Raw genomic sequence first — 18,239 nt, forward strand, 5'->3', positions numbered from 1 at the left:
TATTGTAAAAACGTTCTGCTTTGGGGTGCACAATCGCCAGCTGTCCTAAGGAAAAGGATGTTGATCTTATCTGTTGAGGGTATACCGGAAGGTCATATCAGTCCCTGTCCATTAGAACGAATGAAGATTTACAAGATGGACGGACACTAATGAGGGTATTGCAACTCTAATGAGGGTACTGTAACTCTAATGAAGGTATTGTAACGCTAATGTGGGTATTGTAACACTAATGAGGGTATTGTAACACTAATGAGGGTATTGTAACACTAATGAGGGTAGTGTAACACTAATGAGGGTAGTTTAACACTAATGAGGGCATTGTAACACTAATGAGGGTATTGTAACACTAATGAGGGTATTGTAACACTAATGAGGGTAGTGTATGTCTAATGAGGGCATTGTATCTCTAGTGAGGGTATTGTAACAAAATATTAGCATATTGTAACTCTAATGAGGGTATTGTAACACTAATGAATGTATTTTAACACTAATGAGGGTATTGTAACACTAATGAATGTATTTTAACTATAATGAGGGTATTGTAACTCTAATGAGGGTATTGTAACACTAATTAATGTATTTTAACTCTAATGTAGTTATCGTTCACAGGAGGAAATGACATAATCTTATCCAGCAGCAAGAAAATGCATTTTTATGCAACATTTAACAAATGCAGGGAAATGCATAATATATAATAGATATAATCTGCCCCTCTCCACTCTCCACTGGTGTCACGACTTCCGCTGAGGTCGGTCCCCACCCCTTGTTCGGTCACCGGTCTTCTAGCCATCGCTGATCCATCTTTCAATTTTCCATTGGTTTTGTCTTTATTTTCTACACACCTGGTTTTCATTATCCAATGACATGTTCATGTATTTAACCCTCTGTTTCCCCCATGTTTGTTGTGCGTGATTATTTCTATGTTCAGTTCGGTCATGATGGTTTTTCGACGGGTGCTGTGTTTACCCTGTGTGTAATATTTACCGTTGGTTATTGGTCAAGTGTATTTGTTCACCTTGTGCCTTTATTTTGAGTAAAGTACGTTGCTCACTCATTTTGCTCTCCTGCGCCTGACTTCATGCACCAGCTACACTCACCTTCTGACAACTGGGTTCTTACTGAATGCTCTACCTGAAAAGCTATTTATGTCAAAGAAGTTGGTATTTCTTTGAATGAAGGTGTCCTTGAATCCCTCTTTGAATCACCATTGTCCTTGTGTCATTGTAAATGTAAGCATTTTAAGGTATGTATTTAGTACTTCATTAACCAGTTACTGTGATTCTCACTTTGAATTATGGACAGTAATGTTCATTGATTATTTATACAGGCCAAAATGGTGATCTGACGTGTGTGTGTGTGTGTGTGTGTAAGCATGTACAGCGTGTATAGATTGTGTGTAAGCATGTATAGCGTGTATAGATTGTGTGTGTGTGCTGTTAAGCTGCTCAGAGTGGGCAGTGATGAGGCGCCGTCTTATAACAAGAGGCTATCAAGCGTGCGATGGTGCATTGCAGTGTCAATAGTCCTCTGCCTGGAACACACAGCTCCCTGCTCTCTGCTACCCTCCACACAAATAGACTGCCCTCCAGAGAATTGCAACGCTACTCAGGGTGAGAGAGACAAACTTGTACTGCATATTCAATAAGTCTAATTATGCTAACACAAGCTGTATGTAAATGACAGGGAACAGATGCATCAAGAACAAACGAGTTGATACTGAACCAAAGCCATTAACTGCACCGTATACTGTACTGCCGTACCACAGCACTATATGTCAATGGAACAAAGGTCTGAAAAATGGGTTGAGCTACCAGACATTATCTAAGAAAAGGAGCCCATAAGATACAAAGCCTTAGTTTCACCACTCATCAAGGTGCTTTTCTCAGCTCTCCTTCATATGGCCTGGTGGTATTGACTGATCAGGAGAAGTGGACGGGTGTGGAGTGACACTCAATCCATACCCCTCAGATGCCATTCATTGTCGTCACCCCTTAGCCTTCTCCCCTACCACCACCTGATTGAAACGCACACCAAACTCATTTTGCCCGGGGGTTGCATTAGGTTTTCAACGTGGCCTGGAGGGCCGCAATGAAAAGGTGTTATATTTCCTTGCTGTCAAAAATTAGCAAAACTTGTCCCCTACCCATTATGCTCCCTGCGAGTTGGACACAGTCAAGAAACCAGGCAGGTCACCCATGATACAATTCAGTGTTCGATGTCCATCCATGTCTGAGGGCGTGAGCACTGTTACTTTCAAGTAGGTTTCAGTTTTGCTAGGGCATTGTGGATGGTTGTCGGATGGGAGTGAGCATCTGCATCTGGTTCAAAAGCTTGTATTTTCAATTCCAGTGACAGAAAGTTGTTTTATATTTTTGTTTTAAGCCAATCCCAAACCTTTACCCTTATCTTAACCATTCAGAGTTAATGTCTAACCTTAAAGAATTTGGTGTTAATGCCTAAACTTAAACCTAGCCTTAAAAATGCTGAGTTAATGCCTAAACTTAACAAGAAACTGTCACGCCCTGATCTGTTTCACCTGTCCTTGTGCTTGTCTCCACCCCCCTCCAGGTGCTGCTCATCTTCCCAATTATTCCCCTGTGTATTTATACCTGTGTTCTCTGTATGTTTGTTGCCAGTTTGTCTTGTTCATTCAAACTGACCAGCGTTTTTCCTGTCAGCTCCTATCGTTTCCCAGCCTCTCTTTGCTAGTCCTCCCGGTTTTGACCTTTGCCTGTCCTGACCCTGTACCTGCCCACCCGCCTGACATCTCTGCATGACCCTGAGCCTGCCGGCCGTCCTGTACCTTTGCCTAACCCTGGATATTCGACCCCTGCCTGCCTTGACCTGTCTTTGCCTGCCCCTGTTGCTACAATAAACAATGTTACTTAGACAGTCTGCAGTCTGGGTCTTACCTCGATTCCTGATAGAAACGATATGAATGTAGGTGCATTACTATTTCTACACTGTTTCAATTTAGTTTTTGTAGTTTTAAAGTATATTGAGATCGTCCCCACCCCAAAACAAAATATTGTAAAAAAAAAATGCATATATTATTATTATTATTGTTTTATTTTTTACTCAAACCACCCCGGGCAAGATTGGACCCCCTCGGCCCATATGTTTGACACCCCTGACTTAGAGCACTAGGGCCTTCACATTTAATTTAAGTACCCACTGGGCACAGAAGTCAATTCAATGTCTAGTCCTTGTTGGTTGAAATTATGTGGAAACAATGTTGATTCAACCAGTGTGTGCCCAGTGGGTAGACAGCTAATGCAACGTGAACTGAGCTTCATGAGACTGCATTAACAGGCTTTGTAACAGGCCCCTAGCTCATAAATAATGTCTGTGCTGTCAGGGGGAACCTGGGAAATCCATTAAGGGACAGTGGAAAAGGTGTACGCATGTGTGGCAGACATTACAGGGCTGCAGGGGCAGCCTTGACAGTCCCTCTCCTACTATAGGGGCTGCTGCCAGTAGTAACCTTGATGAAGCCAAGTCTCACACAAATCACCAGCTTGCTCCTTCCCCTATACCTCCACCTCCTCCTCCTCCTCTTGCAGGGGATTCCCAACCTTTGACACAGCAGGTCATTCAGGTCATTACTGCTCTCCTTGCACTTTCTCTCATTGCTCCTTTTGGCCAGAATGGCATTCACTATTGATCCCCTCCCCCTTCTGCATCATTAATTGTTTTGTAAAATATGAACAAACATAATTCAATTGTATTTTGGTATCGCTCTTGACGTTTATTAACTCTCAAAGTCACACAATAACAATGCTCAATGCCACCTACAAATGACTTATACCACCTACAGAAGATCACAATGTTTCAAGTAATGTAGGCAGCTTTCATTCACTTTTCACTTGACATCATGTAAAGTGTATTTGTGAGCTGTGAATGGTGTAAGAAAGCAGACTATAACTTTCTATGAGTCATCATCCAAATGGGGCAGTACCAGAGTCAGAGAGTTTACCAGGCTGTGAAACTCTCTGCACTCTCTCTAAAGGAAAACTAAAGACAAACTCCCTGCACTCTCTCTAAAGGAAAACTAAAGACAAACTCTCTGCATTCTTTCTAAAGGAAAACTAAAGACAAACTCCCTGCACTCTCTCTAAAGGAAAACTAAAGACAAACTCTCTGCACTCTCTCTAAAGGAAAACTAAAGACAAACTCTCTCTAAAGGAAAACTAAAGACAAACTCCCTGCACTCTCTCTAAAGGAAAAATAAAGACAAACTCCCTGCACTCTCTCTAAAGGAAAAATAAAGACAAACTCCCTGCACTCTCTCTAAAGGAAAACTAAAGACAAACTCTCTGCACTCTCTCTAAAGGAAAACTAAAGACATGTAGAGTGACAAAACCATTTCCAAACATTTGCCATGTAACTCATTATTTCATAAGAAATCCTATTAAAGGTATCTACAAGTCCCTGATTAAATCCTTGCACAGTGAGTCAAAGTATAGTGTCCTGTTAGTGGGAGTCCTTCACAGTGACTGGGTCTGTGAGTGATGCAATGTTGTGACTGGTGAGAGGAAGGGTGTCTGTGTTGTTTTCTGCCTGTTTAAGCTGTGGCCATACATGTTAACTGCCTTCTGATGACTGGAGAATCACCCCAGATGAGAATCTTTTTTTATTTTGTATTATTTAACTGAATCGTAGCTCATATTACATGTACAGTAGCAGTCTTTCCTTAAATTAGTAAAACTGTATGTCTTTTAAAATGTAAGAAATATTTTTTGGATGCCCCTATTGATGACAATATGAGGATGCAGAACCGAACAAAACTCTAAGCTGCTGTGTCATTGACATTTAGAAATTGTCCAACAATTATGAAACCACTCCTCTAGTTATCTCCCTCATGTTTGGAAAGTGTCACAGTTTCATATGACATAATTGGGTTGGTGCCCCCTCTTGGGTTGTGCCGTGGCGGAGATCTTTGTGGGCTATACTCGGCCTTGTCTCAGGATGGTAAATTGGTGGTTGAAGATATCCCTCTAGTGGTGTGGGGGCTGTGCTTTGGCAAAGTGGGTGGGGTTATATCCTTCCTGTTTGGCCCTGTCCGGGGTTATCATCATCATCTTAGCCTCCAGTATTTATGCTGCAGCAGTTTATGTGTTGGGGGGCTAGGGTCAGTTTGTTGTATCTGGAGTACTTCTCCTGTCTTATCTGGTGTCCTGTGTGAATTTAAGTATGCTCTCTCTAATTCTCTCTTTTTCTCTTTCTTTCTCTCTCTCGGAGGACCTGAGCCCTAGGACCATGCCTCAGGACTACCTGGCATGATGACTCCTTGCTGTCCCCAGTCCACCTGGCCGTGCTGCTGCTCCAGTTTCAACTGTTCTGCCTGCGGCTATGGAATCCTGACCTGTTCACTGGACGTGCTACCTGTCCCAGACCTATTATTTGACCGTGCTGGTCATTTATGAACATTTGAACATCTTGGCCATGTTCTATTATAATCTCCACCAGGCACAGCCAGAAGAGGACTGGCCACCCCTCAAAGCCTGGTTCCTCTCTAGGTTTCTTCCTAGGTTTTGGCCTTTCTAGGGAGTTTTTCCTAGTCAACGTGCTTCAACACCTGCATTGCTTGCTGTTTGGGGTTTTAGGCTGGGTTTCTGTACAGCACTTTGAGTTATCAGCTGATGTAACAAGGGCTTTATAAATACATTTGATTTGATTTGACATAAGAATTTCGGGGGATCACTTTAATAGCCGAAGCACTTTGAAGTTATGCATGACATTAGGCCTATGTCAGATAACAAAATAGCAGCCTACAGTGTGACTGCATTATTAAAGTTGTAAGTTACACAGCTACATAGTTAATAACACTGTTAACTGGGTCGTTCATAGTGAATGATAGCTTACATTTCACATGAATATACAATTATTAGCTATTAATAAAGGCCTAGACTGGGCGGCAGGTAGCCTAGTGGTTAGAGCGTTGCGCCAGTAACTGAAAGGTTAGGTTGCTGGATCAAATCCCCGAGCTGATAAGGTAAAATCTGTCATTCTGCCCTTAAACAAGTCAGTTAACCCACTGTTCCCCGGTAGGCCATCATTGTAAATAAGAATTTGTTCTTAACTGACTTGCCTAGTTAAATAAAAAAGATGCGTTCCCTTTAAATATCCTTCGCTGCAGATAAGGTGAGTAGTGGTAGGCTACACAGCGCGGGTGGAGAGAGCGCGTTTTCTCGCCCATTCTCCATCCCCTGTCTCTTTGTATGCATAGCAGTGCCCGACTGCAGGTTTGACTAAGCTTTGTAGATACGGCTCCACCAGGCTAATGGCTGTACTGATCATTAGAAGGACTGAGACCTAGGGTAATTAAAGCATGCCTACCCCCAACAAAGCAGAGAACAGAGAAAGTGATGCAGATGCCAATGTTTCGGGATCTGACACTGAGGAATTGCATAATCTGTCTCTCAGTCCAGGGTGATTCTTCATGCATGTCATTTCAAGTCAATGTCGGAAGATTCTGTTCTCTTTACAATGTATGAGGAGGCTGCATGGCTTGAATCCTCTCTATTCATTAAACTGCAGACAACCACAGACATATCCCCTTGCATGAGCATTTCTGTCAGCATTCTGCGTTTTACAAACTGTTGTATTATATATACTGTAATAAATTATGGAGAAAATAATGTGATTTTTTTATTGAGCATTTGTCAATTAGCCCACGCATTACTTTTAATTTATTTGTCAGGATTACCTTTTAATACGACACATGTAGTTGACTAGGGTTATTGTGACGAATCATGATTGCAGCATATTATTTTTTTCCTGCCTGGTAACTTAAACGTTATCCATCAGCACAATGTTAACCCGTTAGTCTAACCCACTACCCATCTCTGTGTTCGTCTGCATCTTGTGGGCCTACTAATTTACTTTTTTTTTGTAATATCACACGTTGTAATACGCCTCCCCGCCACCTCCCCTGCTTGCTTTTATTTTTGCAGATGTTGCCACTGAGCACCATATGAGGACAGTTACCTTTGCGGCTGTCTGATGCGGGCAACGTCATAGCGGCTAAGGACACTGGATGCATAGAATTCTGCCGATCTTAGCACCTTTGGCTTTTACCAGAAGTACCATTCCTCCACGTCGGAACCCTATCCCCTCCTTTTTTTTGTGTCAATCGCCATCCTACGACAACCTGAGCGAGGAACGAAGACGGGGAGGGGGAGGCGAGGACACACCCGCATTCTGTACCTCTCCAACGCCGGTGCGCGTGAGTGGTGATGCTGCAGACAACATGATGATCGTATTATTAACGGTCCCGAATAGGAAATAGATTCGTTTCTTCTTCTCAGGATCTAAATCACCGGAGGGATTAGCACCGGAGGGATTGTTGGCCACTGGCTATTTACTCCCTAATACCAAGTGACCAATGGGAACAGCAACTAACACCCCGTTTTCAACAAGGTGAATGCTGGTATGTAGCCTATGGTGTTGAAGACGTCTGCTATAACCTACACGGCTTTCATTCAGAAAAGTCAACTCGACCTCTGCAGTGAAGGGGAGACAGTAGATGACCATTGAACAAAATAGCCCGTATTATTATTAGCTTCTGAGTATTTATCAACTGAATAGCGCTTAACACAACTATGCCTCTTTTATGGAAGATGCAAGAGATGGTGTAGAGGGCAGAGACAGAATATTTTTCTCTTGAAACGTTTTTCCTACAGCTGGTTAATAATTTATAGATGTTTTTGAATATTTCAGAGACAGTCACCATTTGAGACCTGTTTAAAATGCTCCAACAAAAGTACCTTAAAAGTGAATGATGAAAAAGTGACATTGAGGGCTTCTTGGAACAGAAAAAAAGAGTGCATACTTTTTTCACTATTCAGTTATTGGTTTTATATTATAAACTAGAGAAGGGGCAATCTGTATAGATTTGGTTCCTATATTGCAAAGGTACGTTCATGCATGATTTCACTGCAGGTGAATGGATATTATCCATTGCAGCAGATTAAAAGGAGCTCATGCCCCGATTCATAAACTATATCTATGCTAGTTGGAAACTAGTTGGATCATTGAGCTCTGGGCATACACTACGTTTTTCCACATTTAGAGTAGTTTATGTATGTTTTAGAAAGCTGAATACTTTGGTTGTAGCCTACAGAAGTACATTTTTGTAACTTTTATGCCATTGTTTCATTACAGTATAATATATGGCTTGAGAGGACAGACAGACAGAATAACACAAATGCTATCAAATGAATTGCTTATGTTATATTATTTAAATTATCTCTGGTCTCTGTCCCTTCCAGACAGATCCATCCATGAGGTGAGCCAACCGGTCTTTACGGCATTGAACCCCCTCCCTCTCCTCCATCCCCCTCCCTACAGTTTCCAGGCTGCAGGGCCCAGCCCCACTGAAAAGTGCAGGCGCCTGCTCCCCCCGCAGAATGACTGTAGCCACTGGTGACCCCTCTGATGAGGCGGCAGCACACCCGGGGAACCCGGCTGAGTACGACCCTGACGCTGACCATGAGTGCTGCGAGAGAGTGGTCATCAACATCTCTGGGCTGCGTTTTGAGACACAGCTTAAAACCCTCTCCCAGTTCCCCGATACTCTGCTGGGGGACCCCAAAAAGAGGATGCGCTACTTCGACCCACTGAGAAACGAGTACTTCTTCGACCGCAGCCGAACCAGCTTCGATGCCATTCTCTATTTTTACCAGTCAGGAGGGAGGCTACGGCGGCCGGCCAATGTGACCCTTGATATTTTCTCAGAGGAGATACGTTTCTATGAGTTGGGGGATGAAGCCATTGAGCTGTTCAGAGAGGATGAGGGTTTCGTCAAGGAGGAAGAGAGGCCCCTTCCTGACAATGAGTTTCAGAGACAAGTGTGGCTGCTGTTTGAGTACCCAGAGAGCTCAGGACCCGCTAGGATTATCGCTATCATCTCCGTCATGGTCATCCTCATCTCTATCGTAAGCTTCTGTCTGGAAACCCTGCCCATCTTCCGCAACGACGACGACGAACCGCACAGTGTCTTTGACACCAACACCAACACCACAATCTACTTCACGTCCACCTACTTCACTGATCCATTCTTCATCCTGGAGACACTCTGCATCATCTGGTTCTCATTTGAGTTCCTGGTGCGCCTCTTTGCCTGCCCCAGCAAATCAGGCTTCTTTGGTAACGTCATGAACATCATTGACGTTGTTGCCATTATCCCCTACTTCATCACACTGGCCACAGAGCTGGCTGAGAAACCAGAGGATGGCCAGGCCGGTCAGCAAGCCATGTCCCTGGCTATTCTCAGGGTCATCCGTCTAGTGCGAGTCTTCCGAATCTTCAAGCTGTCACGACACTCCAAGGGACTTCAGATCCTGGGCCAGACCCTGAAGGCTAGTATGAGGGAGCTGGGTCTGCTGATCTTCTTCCTCTTTATTGGAGTCATACTGTTCTCCAGTGCCGTCTACTTTGCGGAAGCTGATGAGCCCGAGTCACAGTTTGAAAGCATCCCTGACGCCTTCTGGTGGGCTGTTGTCTCCATGACGACAGTAGGTTATGGCGACATGGTCCCGACCACCATTGGTGGCAAGATTGTGGGCTCCCTCTGCGCCATTGCAGGTGTGCTGACAATTGCCTTGCCCGTGCCTGTCATCGTTTCCAACTTCAACTACTTCTATCACCGTGAGACGGAGGGCGAGGAGCAGGCTCAGTGCCTAGGCCCAGTCGCCAAAGAGGACTCGAATGAAGAGCTGAAGAAGAGCCGGAGCGGCTCCACCATCAGTAAATCAGACTACATGGAGATCCAGGAAGGGGTGAACAACAGTATTGAGGACCTCCCAGAAGAGAACCTCAAGACTCAGGCCAACTGCACTACGCTGGCCAACACAAACTATGTCAACATCACCAAAATGCTCACAGATGTGTAGCCAGCTGGCATTGTCCTCTCAGTGAGGTTGAGAGGTCAAAGGATGGGGCAGGTGTGTAGCCTCCCATTTCACATGTGCTGCTGGAATCTCAAGGCAATAGATTCAGGACGTATAACTGTACTCATCATTTCTTTATGATGAAAAACACCAGAAACTATGTGCTCACTCCTCCCCTAACTCCCACTGCTAACTCCCACTGTTAGCACCTCACACCTTGCCCTCATACTGACCTTCTGTCAGACTTTAAATCTTATAATCACAATTCTGCGTGTTGATGTCTGCATGGAGTTGGCTTTGTCAGTGTGACTATTCCAATAGTAAAATGACCTGCTCACAACGGTAGTACAAAAAAGAGGAGAAATGTAGCTAAAAAAGGTGATTTATCGCTTCCAGAATAACCCCACCACCAATCCTGCTTCAGCCCCCCTGCACCTGCCGCTACCCTGGTCTCCCTCCATCGTCAAAGGTACACTTTGCTTCCTGTTTGCGTGCTACAAAATGCTGCTTCCTGGAGCAAACTAAACAAACCCGTCCTGTGGTGAACTACTTGGAGATTACAGAACGTGTGAACATAAGGCGGACATGCTCCGTTGCTGCCCACTGGGCATAGACATCAGTTCACAGTCTATTTTTGATTTACATTTGGTTGAGTTGTCAGCTAACGTGTATTCAAAATGAAATCAACAAAACATGTCACCATGTCATTGGATTTAGGTTCAAATTTGGGTGAAAAAAATACGAAATTCCATTACATTGAAGACGTCATTACATTGAATATTTGGGTTGAAGTGATGTGGAAACAACGTTGATTCAACCCGTTTTTGCCTGGTGGCTGAGGCCTGTCATGGCCTGAGCCTGAGACACACGAGGAGTGTGGTACTGTAGTAGTCATTCACAATGTATACGGGATGTAGGACATCCATCAGCTCCATAAGCTTTATAATGGTTTCACATCTTTTCTTCAGGAACATCAGTATCTGATGAATGACTGACAAAAGCCCTTGACTTTTCACTGCTCTAGTCTTACATCATTTATGTGTTTACTGTACATGGCAATGCAAGCCTCCCTCCTCCACTCACCTGAACCTGTCTTACTGCAGCTCTGAGGACAAAGTGAATGTCTCTTCCTCTTTCATTTCTACTTATTTACCACTTAACTCATATAGATAGATAAATAGTTGTGACTGTAACCTGTTACTGTAGCTAGATAGGTACTGTAGGTAGTAACTGTAGCCAGTTGATTGTTGCATGGAGTTCTTATCTGAATGAGTATTCTCACTCACACAACTAGCATTGCTCCAAAGACACTGTTTATTGTCTTGCCCTCTATAACCTTCTATCATACATATGAAGGGATGTCGAGAGGTTATTATCTAACATACGTAGGTTACAATGGTGTCTGAAAGGATACCATGCCCCAAACCAGCCCTATAGCTTGGAGGATATTGTATTCCTAACATTTGACCTAAATGTAACATTCCATGTAGAGTTCATTGTCATAGTCTTGTTGCCACACCGCTGAGCTGAAAACATAGAGGTGTTTACATACCACCGACATTGCAGCTGTGCTGTAATTTGAGGTAAAATGCATTAGTTAATTAATTACAGCACCCATACAGTGTAGTTGCAGCATTAATCTCAGTTACAGACAGACTCGACTCACGGCTGCCTTGTTCAACTGGGTCCATTGTGTCTTCATGATGAACCATTGGGACGACTAAAGGGACATGTATAAAACGATGTTTCCTCCCTAAACTGCCTTTAAAACAAGTAGGCTTACTGAATGCTGCTTTCCTAGTGTTGCATGACCTCAATACATTCCTAGAAGCATGAATTGAAGATCAAAGATGCCTATGAAAACTATTTAATACGATACCTATATTAATCTCATTATCTACTTACATACTTTAATCTGTGATAACAAAGCAATCTGGGACGTATAAGAAGGGGAATTTACATTCAGCTGACGATTTAGAGATGAGGATGACCATGATGGAGATGATAGCGTTAATCCGATAATCCTTGATGATATGCAGATCGTTGCTATGTTTGTTTTATGATATGAACAATGACACTTGTTTATTTTCAGCACTGATGGTGTAGCCCCATTTCAGGGACTGTCTGTTGGACAGAGTGCCAAAGACATGCATGCCTAATACACTAGCGAGTTCACAGGAGAAGTGGAGGTACAGTAATATATCTATGGTAGTTGCATCCCTCAATAAGAAAATATGAGCATTATCTAAATATTATCATACTCGAAGGAGAGATGGTTTATATTGCCAACGGCTGAAGTATGTAGCCGTGTAGCAACTCTGAACTACAGAGTTCTAGGTCTCTCACGACATTGCTGAGTCGCCCGTCTTTCTATATCTTTTCATAGTGAACTTCAGGACACAGGAGAGTACTAGCAAAGCTGAGGATGTTTAACCAGTGCTAACAAAATGGTGAAATGGATTGCGTCTAATTTACCTTTTGGTCAATATTGGTTAGCATAGCCACAAGGATGTTAGCTTTGACTCTAATGTGTCTGGTCTGTCTTCTCATTTACGTTTTAGGCCTAAATGTCTGCCACCATTGCCGCAATGTTTATTCACGCTAGATGGACAGAGGTGAGGTTCTTAGCTCCCGGTCCCTCCCTCTGTCTTCACCATGTTCCTTTCCTCTCTTGTGTCTTCAATTGGCAGTACCTTGTGCAACTGCAATCGCTACTTATTTTGGAGAGATAAAATGTGTTGGAAAGGAACTTGAATTGAAAAATAATCTGGGTCTGGAACCCTGCTTATTGATGCTTCCAATACTCTAACATGATGTTATTATGTTCACCCTTATTCTAGCAGTAACACTTCTCATCTAATACCAATGCACCACGCTGTCCAAAACACACATCATATACATCAACAGTGCATGATGTGGATAGGTACACCATTATGTGGTGTGTGTGTGTGTGTGTGTGTGTGTGTGTGTGTGTGTGTATGTGTGTGTGTGTGTGTGTGTGTGTGTGTGTGTGTGTGTGTGTGTGTGTGTGTGTGTGCGTGCGTGCGTGCGTGCGTGCGTGCGTGCGTGCGTGCGTGCGTGCGTGCGTGCGTCTGTGTGTGTGTAAGTGTGTGCATGTAGAGCCCACCTCTGAATGTCAGAATCTTAGCTTGGTTGTACAGCTGCATTAAAGTGACAGCCATTCATGCATGTGTGCATAGTAAGACAAAACTGCTCACAGTATGACCAAAACAAGTCATAGTCTATGCATGCAAATGCTTTGTATTTTTTTAAATAATTTTTCTATTTGCTTTTTTCAATGGACAGATCTTCCCAAAACACATCATGAGATAGCATGCTTACCTATTTTGTTTGAATTGGGCACACTCTGATTCAACACACACTCAAATTTAGCAACATATCAAAATAGAAACATTGTAGTTGAGTATCAACAGTTTATTTACTAGATGCTCTGAGCACAACCATATATGGAGTATACCCATTTTTATCAATGTGCAGAATTACTATGTGAAATGTTTATATATTCCCAAAATGGAGTGTCGCAAAAATCGCAAATGTATCTTTTGCTTTATAGTAATCATTAGGAGACCGTCACAACTCAAAGTGTACAGAGGGTTTCACCAGCTAAAGCACAGTCAGAAGGATTCCCAACAGAAAATGCTCTCAAAAGTCTATGCAGAGATGAACTGTTGATTGGAAATATAAACACAAGGTTCAAACAAACCATGAATATGGGAAAACACAGAAATACAGAAAAGTAGAGCAGTTTCAGAATTGTGTTTTTGTTTCTCTGCAGATTCTGGGTTGGTTTGAATTTGAGTATTGTAAGCGATGGTGAGTGCCCCTCCACTTTTACAGCGAAGCACAGGCCCCAATTAATTCAATCAATAAAAATAAAGGAAAACTGCACTGTGTGTTAAAAAAAAAATGCTGAATTGGAGGTCATAAGTAACTGGGCTGAAAGTGAATCCATCCCGCAAGCTGTTCGTCTCGCCAACATTGTCATTGAATATGAGTGTAAAACCACACCTGACCTGTCCTGAAAATACAGCATAAACACTCTGAGTGAAAAAGCAGTTTGATTTTCCTTTTTATCTGTAATTGATTTCATTTGGGTCACAGTGAAAGCTTTGTACTGCACTGTATGGTTTACATCACCAACAAAGTAGACGTTCAAGTAGCTACACAAGTAGTAGCTATTCAATCGACTGTTTATGCATGTGTATGTCAGAACAAGAGAGTGTGTTTCTGTGGTCTGAAAGTGAATGACACCGTAGAAACACAGCTACAGTATGTCTGGTACAGTATAGCGCCTTCACCTTCAACACTGGCCTACCCTGACTGTAACTGTCAACTTTGGTACAATGGATCAGATTTTTTTTCTATGAAAAGAAATGTGAGGAAAATACCGTACATAACAACAATGGATTATGGAGCCCCCAAAAAATGGACAATGTACTATAATGCTAAGTGAAGTGTGGATTTAAATGAGTGTGATCTGCACACTACAGGAGCAAAAAGACAATCTGTAGACAAGAAAAACGTGTCAAACTAAAATGCATATAATCCTTCAAAATGACCATAACCATGATAACAAAGTCATATAAATAACGAAGAAAATAATCATTCAACCAAACTGTGTTTTGTGTGTTTTTACTGTGTGAAAGGCCTTTTTCCCCTTATCCATACATGGTGGTAAATTAGATACAGTGCATTCAGAAAGTAATCATACCCCTTGACTTATTCCACATTGTCCTTAATTGTAAATATACAAAAAAATATATACATTTCATCCCTCATCTACACATAGTACCCCATAATGACAAAGTGAAAAGAGGTTTTTAGAAATTGTGCATATTTATTGAAATTATATTACAGAAATATATAATATACACCCCTGAGTCAATACATGTTAGAATCAACTTTGGCACCAAACACAGCTGTGAATATTTCTGGGTAAGTCTCTAAGAGCTTTGCACACCTGGATTGTACAATATTTGCACATTGTCATTTTTTTAAGTGTTCAGCTCTTTCAAGTTTGTTGTTGATCATTACCAGATAGCCATTTTTAAGTAAGTCTTGCCATAGATTTTCAAACCGATCTAAGTCAAAACTATATCTAGGCCACTCAGGAACATTCAATGTCGTCTTGGTAAGTAACTCCAGTGTATATTTGGCCTTATGTTTTAGGTTGTTGTCCTGCTGAAAGGTGAACTTGTCTCCCAGTGTCTGGTGGAAAGAAGACTGAACCAAGCTTTTCTCTGGGATTTTGCCTGTGCTTAGCTCTATTCCATTTCTTTTTATCCTAAAAAAACCTCCATAGTCCTTGCCGATAACAAGCATACCCATAACATGATGCAGCCACCACCATGCTTGAAAATATGAAGAGTGGTACTCAGTGATGTGCTGTATTTCCCCAAACACAACACTTTGTATTTAGGACATAAAGTTAATTTCTTTGCCACATTTTTAGCAGTTTTACTTTAGTGCCTTGTTATAAACAGGATGCATGTTTTGTACAGGCTAACATCTTTTCAGTTTGTCATTTAGGTTAGCTTTGTGGCATAATTACAATGTTGTTGATCCATCCTTAGTTTTCTCCTATCACAGCCATTAAACAAGTCACCATTGGCCTCATGGTAAAATCCCTCCTTTCCTCTCCGGCAACTGAGTTAGGAAGGACTCCTGGATCTTTGTAGGGACTGGATGTTTGAAGTGTAATTAATAACTTCACTGTGCTCAAAGGGATATTCAATGTCTATTTTACTTTATACATCTGCCAATAGGTGCCCTTCTTTGCGAGGCATTGGAAAACCTATCTAGTCTTTGTGATTGAATCTGTGTTTGAAATGCAATGCTTAACTGAGGGACCTTAAATATAATTGTATGTGAGGGGTACAGAGATGAGTTAGTCATTCAAAAATCATGGTAAACTACACAGAGTGAGTCCATACAACTTATTATGTGACTTATTAAGCTATTTATTTAGGCCATTGTGGGATATTGTGTGTATGCCAGTGACACAAAATCTAAATTTAATCTATTTTAAATTCAGGCTGCAACACGACAAAATGTGGAAAAAGTCAAGAGGTGTGAAATATTTTCTGAAGGCACTGTATGTTGTTATTGATATATTTTCTGAAGGCACGGTATGTTGTTATTGATATATTTTCTGAAGGCACTGTATGTTGTTATTGATATATTTTCTGAAGACACTGTATGTTGTTATTGATATATTTTCTGAATGCACTGTATGTGGTTATTGATATATTTTCTGAAGGCACTGTATGTGGTTATTGATATATTTTCTGAAGGCACGGTATGTTGTTATTGATATATTTTCTGAAGGCACGGTATGTTGTTATTGATATATTTTCTGAAGGCACGGTATGTGGTTATTGATATATTTTCTGAAGGCACGGTATGTGGTTATTGATATATTTTCTGAAGGCACGGTATGTTGTTATTGATATATTTTCTGAAGGCACGGTATGTTGTTATTGATATATTTTCTGAAGGCACTGTATGTGGTTATTGATATATTTTCTGAAGGCACTGTATGTTGTTATTGATATATTTTCTGAAGGCACGGTATGTGGTTATTGATATATTTTCTGAAGGCACGGTATGTGGTTATTGATATATTTTCTGAAGGCACTGTATGTTGTTATTGATATATTTTCTGAAGGCACGGTATGTGGTTATTGATATATTTTCTGAAGGCACTGTATGTTGTTATTGATATATTTTCTGAAGGCACTGTATGTGGTTATTGATATATTTTCTGAAGGCACGGTATGTTGTTATTGATATATTTTCTGAAGGCACTGTATGTTGTTATTGATATATTTTCTGAAGGCACTGTATGTTGTTATTGATATATTTTCTGAAGGCACGGTATGTGGTTATTGATATATTTTCTGAAGGCACTGTATGTTGTTATTGATATATTTTCTGAAGACACTGTTTGTTGTTATTGATATATTTTCTGAAGACACTGTATGTGGTTATTGATATATTTTCTGAAGGCACTGTATGTTGTTATTGATATATTTTCTGAAGACACTGTATGTTGTTATTGATATATTTTCTGAAGACACTGTATGTGGTTATTGATATATTTTCTGAAGGCACGGTATGTGGTTATTGATATATTTTCTGAAGGCACGGTATGTTGTTATTGATATATTTTCTGAAGGCACGGTATGTTGTTATTGATATATTTTCTGAAGGCACTGTATGTTGTTATTGATATATTTTCTGAAGGCACTGTATGTTGTTATTGATATATTTTCTGAAGGCACGGTATGTGGTTATTGATATATTTTCTGAAGGCACGGTATGTGGTTATTGATATATTTTCTGAAGGCACGGTATGTGGTTATTGATATATTTTCTGAAGGCACTGTATGTTGTTATTGATATATTTTCTGAAGGCACGGTATGTTGTTATTGATATATTTTCTGAAGGCACTGTATGTTGTTATTGATATATTTTCTGAAGGCACTGTATGTTGTTATTGATATATTTTCTGAAGGCACGGTATGTTGTTATTGATATATTTTCTGAAGGCACTGTATGTTGTTATTGATATATTTTCTGAAGGCACGGTATGTTGTTATTGATATATTTTCTGAAGGCACTGTATGTTGTTATTGATATATTTTCTGAAGGCACTGTATGTTGTTATTGATATATTTTCTGAAGGCACTGTATGTTGTTATTGATATATTTTCTGAAGGCACGGTATGTTGTTATTGATATATTTTCTGAAGGCACTGTATGTTGTTATTGATATATTTTCTGAAGGCACTGTATGTGGTTATTGATATATTTTCTGAAGGCACTGTATGTTGTTATTGATATATTTTCTGAAGGCACTGTATGTTGTTATTGATATATTTTCTGAAGGCACGGTATGTTGTTATTGATATATTTTCTGAAGGCACTGTATGTTGTTATTGATATATTTTCTGAAGGCACTGTATGTTGTTATTGAAATATTTTCTGAAGGCACTGTATGTTGTTATTGATATATTTTCTGAAGGCACGGTATGTTGTTATTGATATATTTTCTGAAGGCACTGTATGTTGTTATTGATATATTTTCTGAAGGCACTGTATGTTGTTATTGATATATTTTCTGAAGGCACGTTATGTGGTTATTGATATATTTTCTGAAGGCACGATATGTGGTTATTGATATATTTTCTGAAGGCACGATATGTGGTTATTGATATATTTTCTGAAGGCACGGTATGTGGTTATTGATATATTTTCTGAAGGCACGGTATGTGGTTATTGATATATTTTCTGAAGGCACGGTATGTGGTTATTGATATATT

The 18,239-nt window shown here is 40.8% G+C and overlaps 1 protein-coding gene across 2 annotated transcripts; it reads left to right on the forward strand.

Annotated features, from left to right (window-relative positions):
• The first annotated feature begins 6,968 nt into the window (after positions 1–6,968).
• On the forward strand, positions 6,969–14,529 carry LOC110494705 (potassium voltage-gated channel subfamily A member 2-like). 2 transcript variants are annotated; one of them, XM_021569998.2, is made up of 2 exons: positions 6,969–7,432; positions 8,274–14,529. In XM_021569998.2, exon 2 carries the CDS (start codon positions 8,412–8,414, stop codon positions 9,894–9,896), a length of 1,485 nt encoding a protein of 494 aa, XP_021425673.2. In that variant the 5' UTR covers positions 6,969–7,432; positions 8,274–8,411; the 3' UTR covers positions 9,897–14,529. The 2 variants fall into 2 exon arrangements, with proteins under 2 accessions (XP_021425673.2, XP_021425674.2); XM_021569999.2 differs by having other exon boundaries at positions 6,969–7,422.
• The last annotated feature ends 3,710 nt before the right edge of the window (positions 14,530–18,239 follow it).

Source organism: Oncorhynchus mykiss, chromosome 17 (genome assembly GCF_013265735.2).
Source record: "Oncorhynchus mykiss isolate Arlee chromosome 17, USDA_OmykA_1.1, whole genome shotgun sequence".
NCBI classification, from domain to species: domain Eukaryota; kingdom Metazoa; phylum Chordata; class Actinopteri; order Salmoniformes; family Salmonidae; genus Oncorhynchus; species Oncorhynchus mykiss.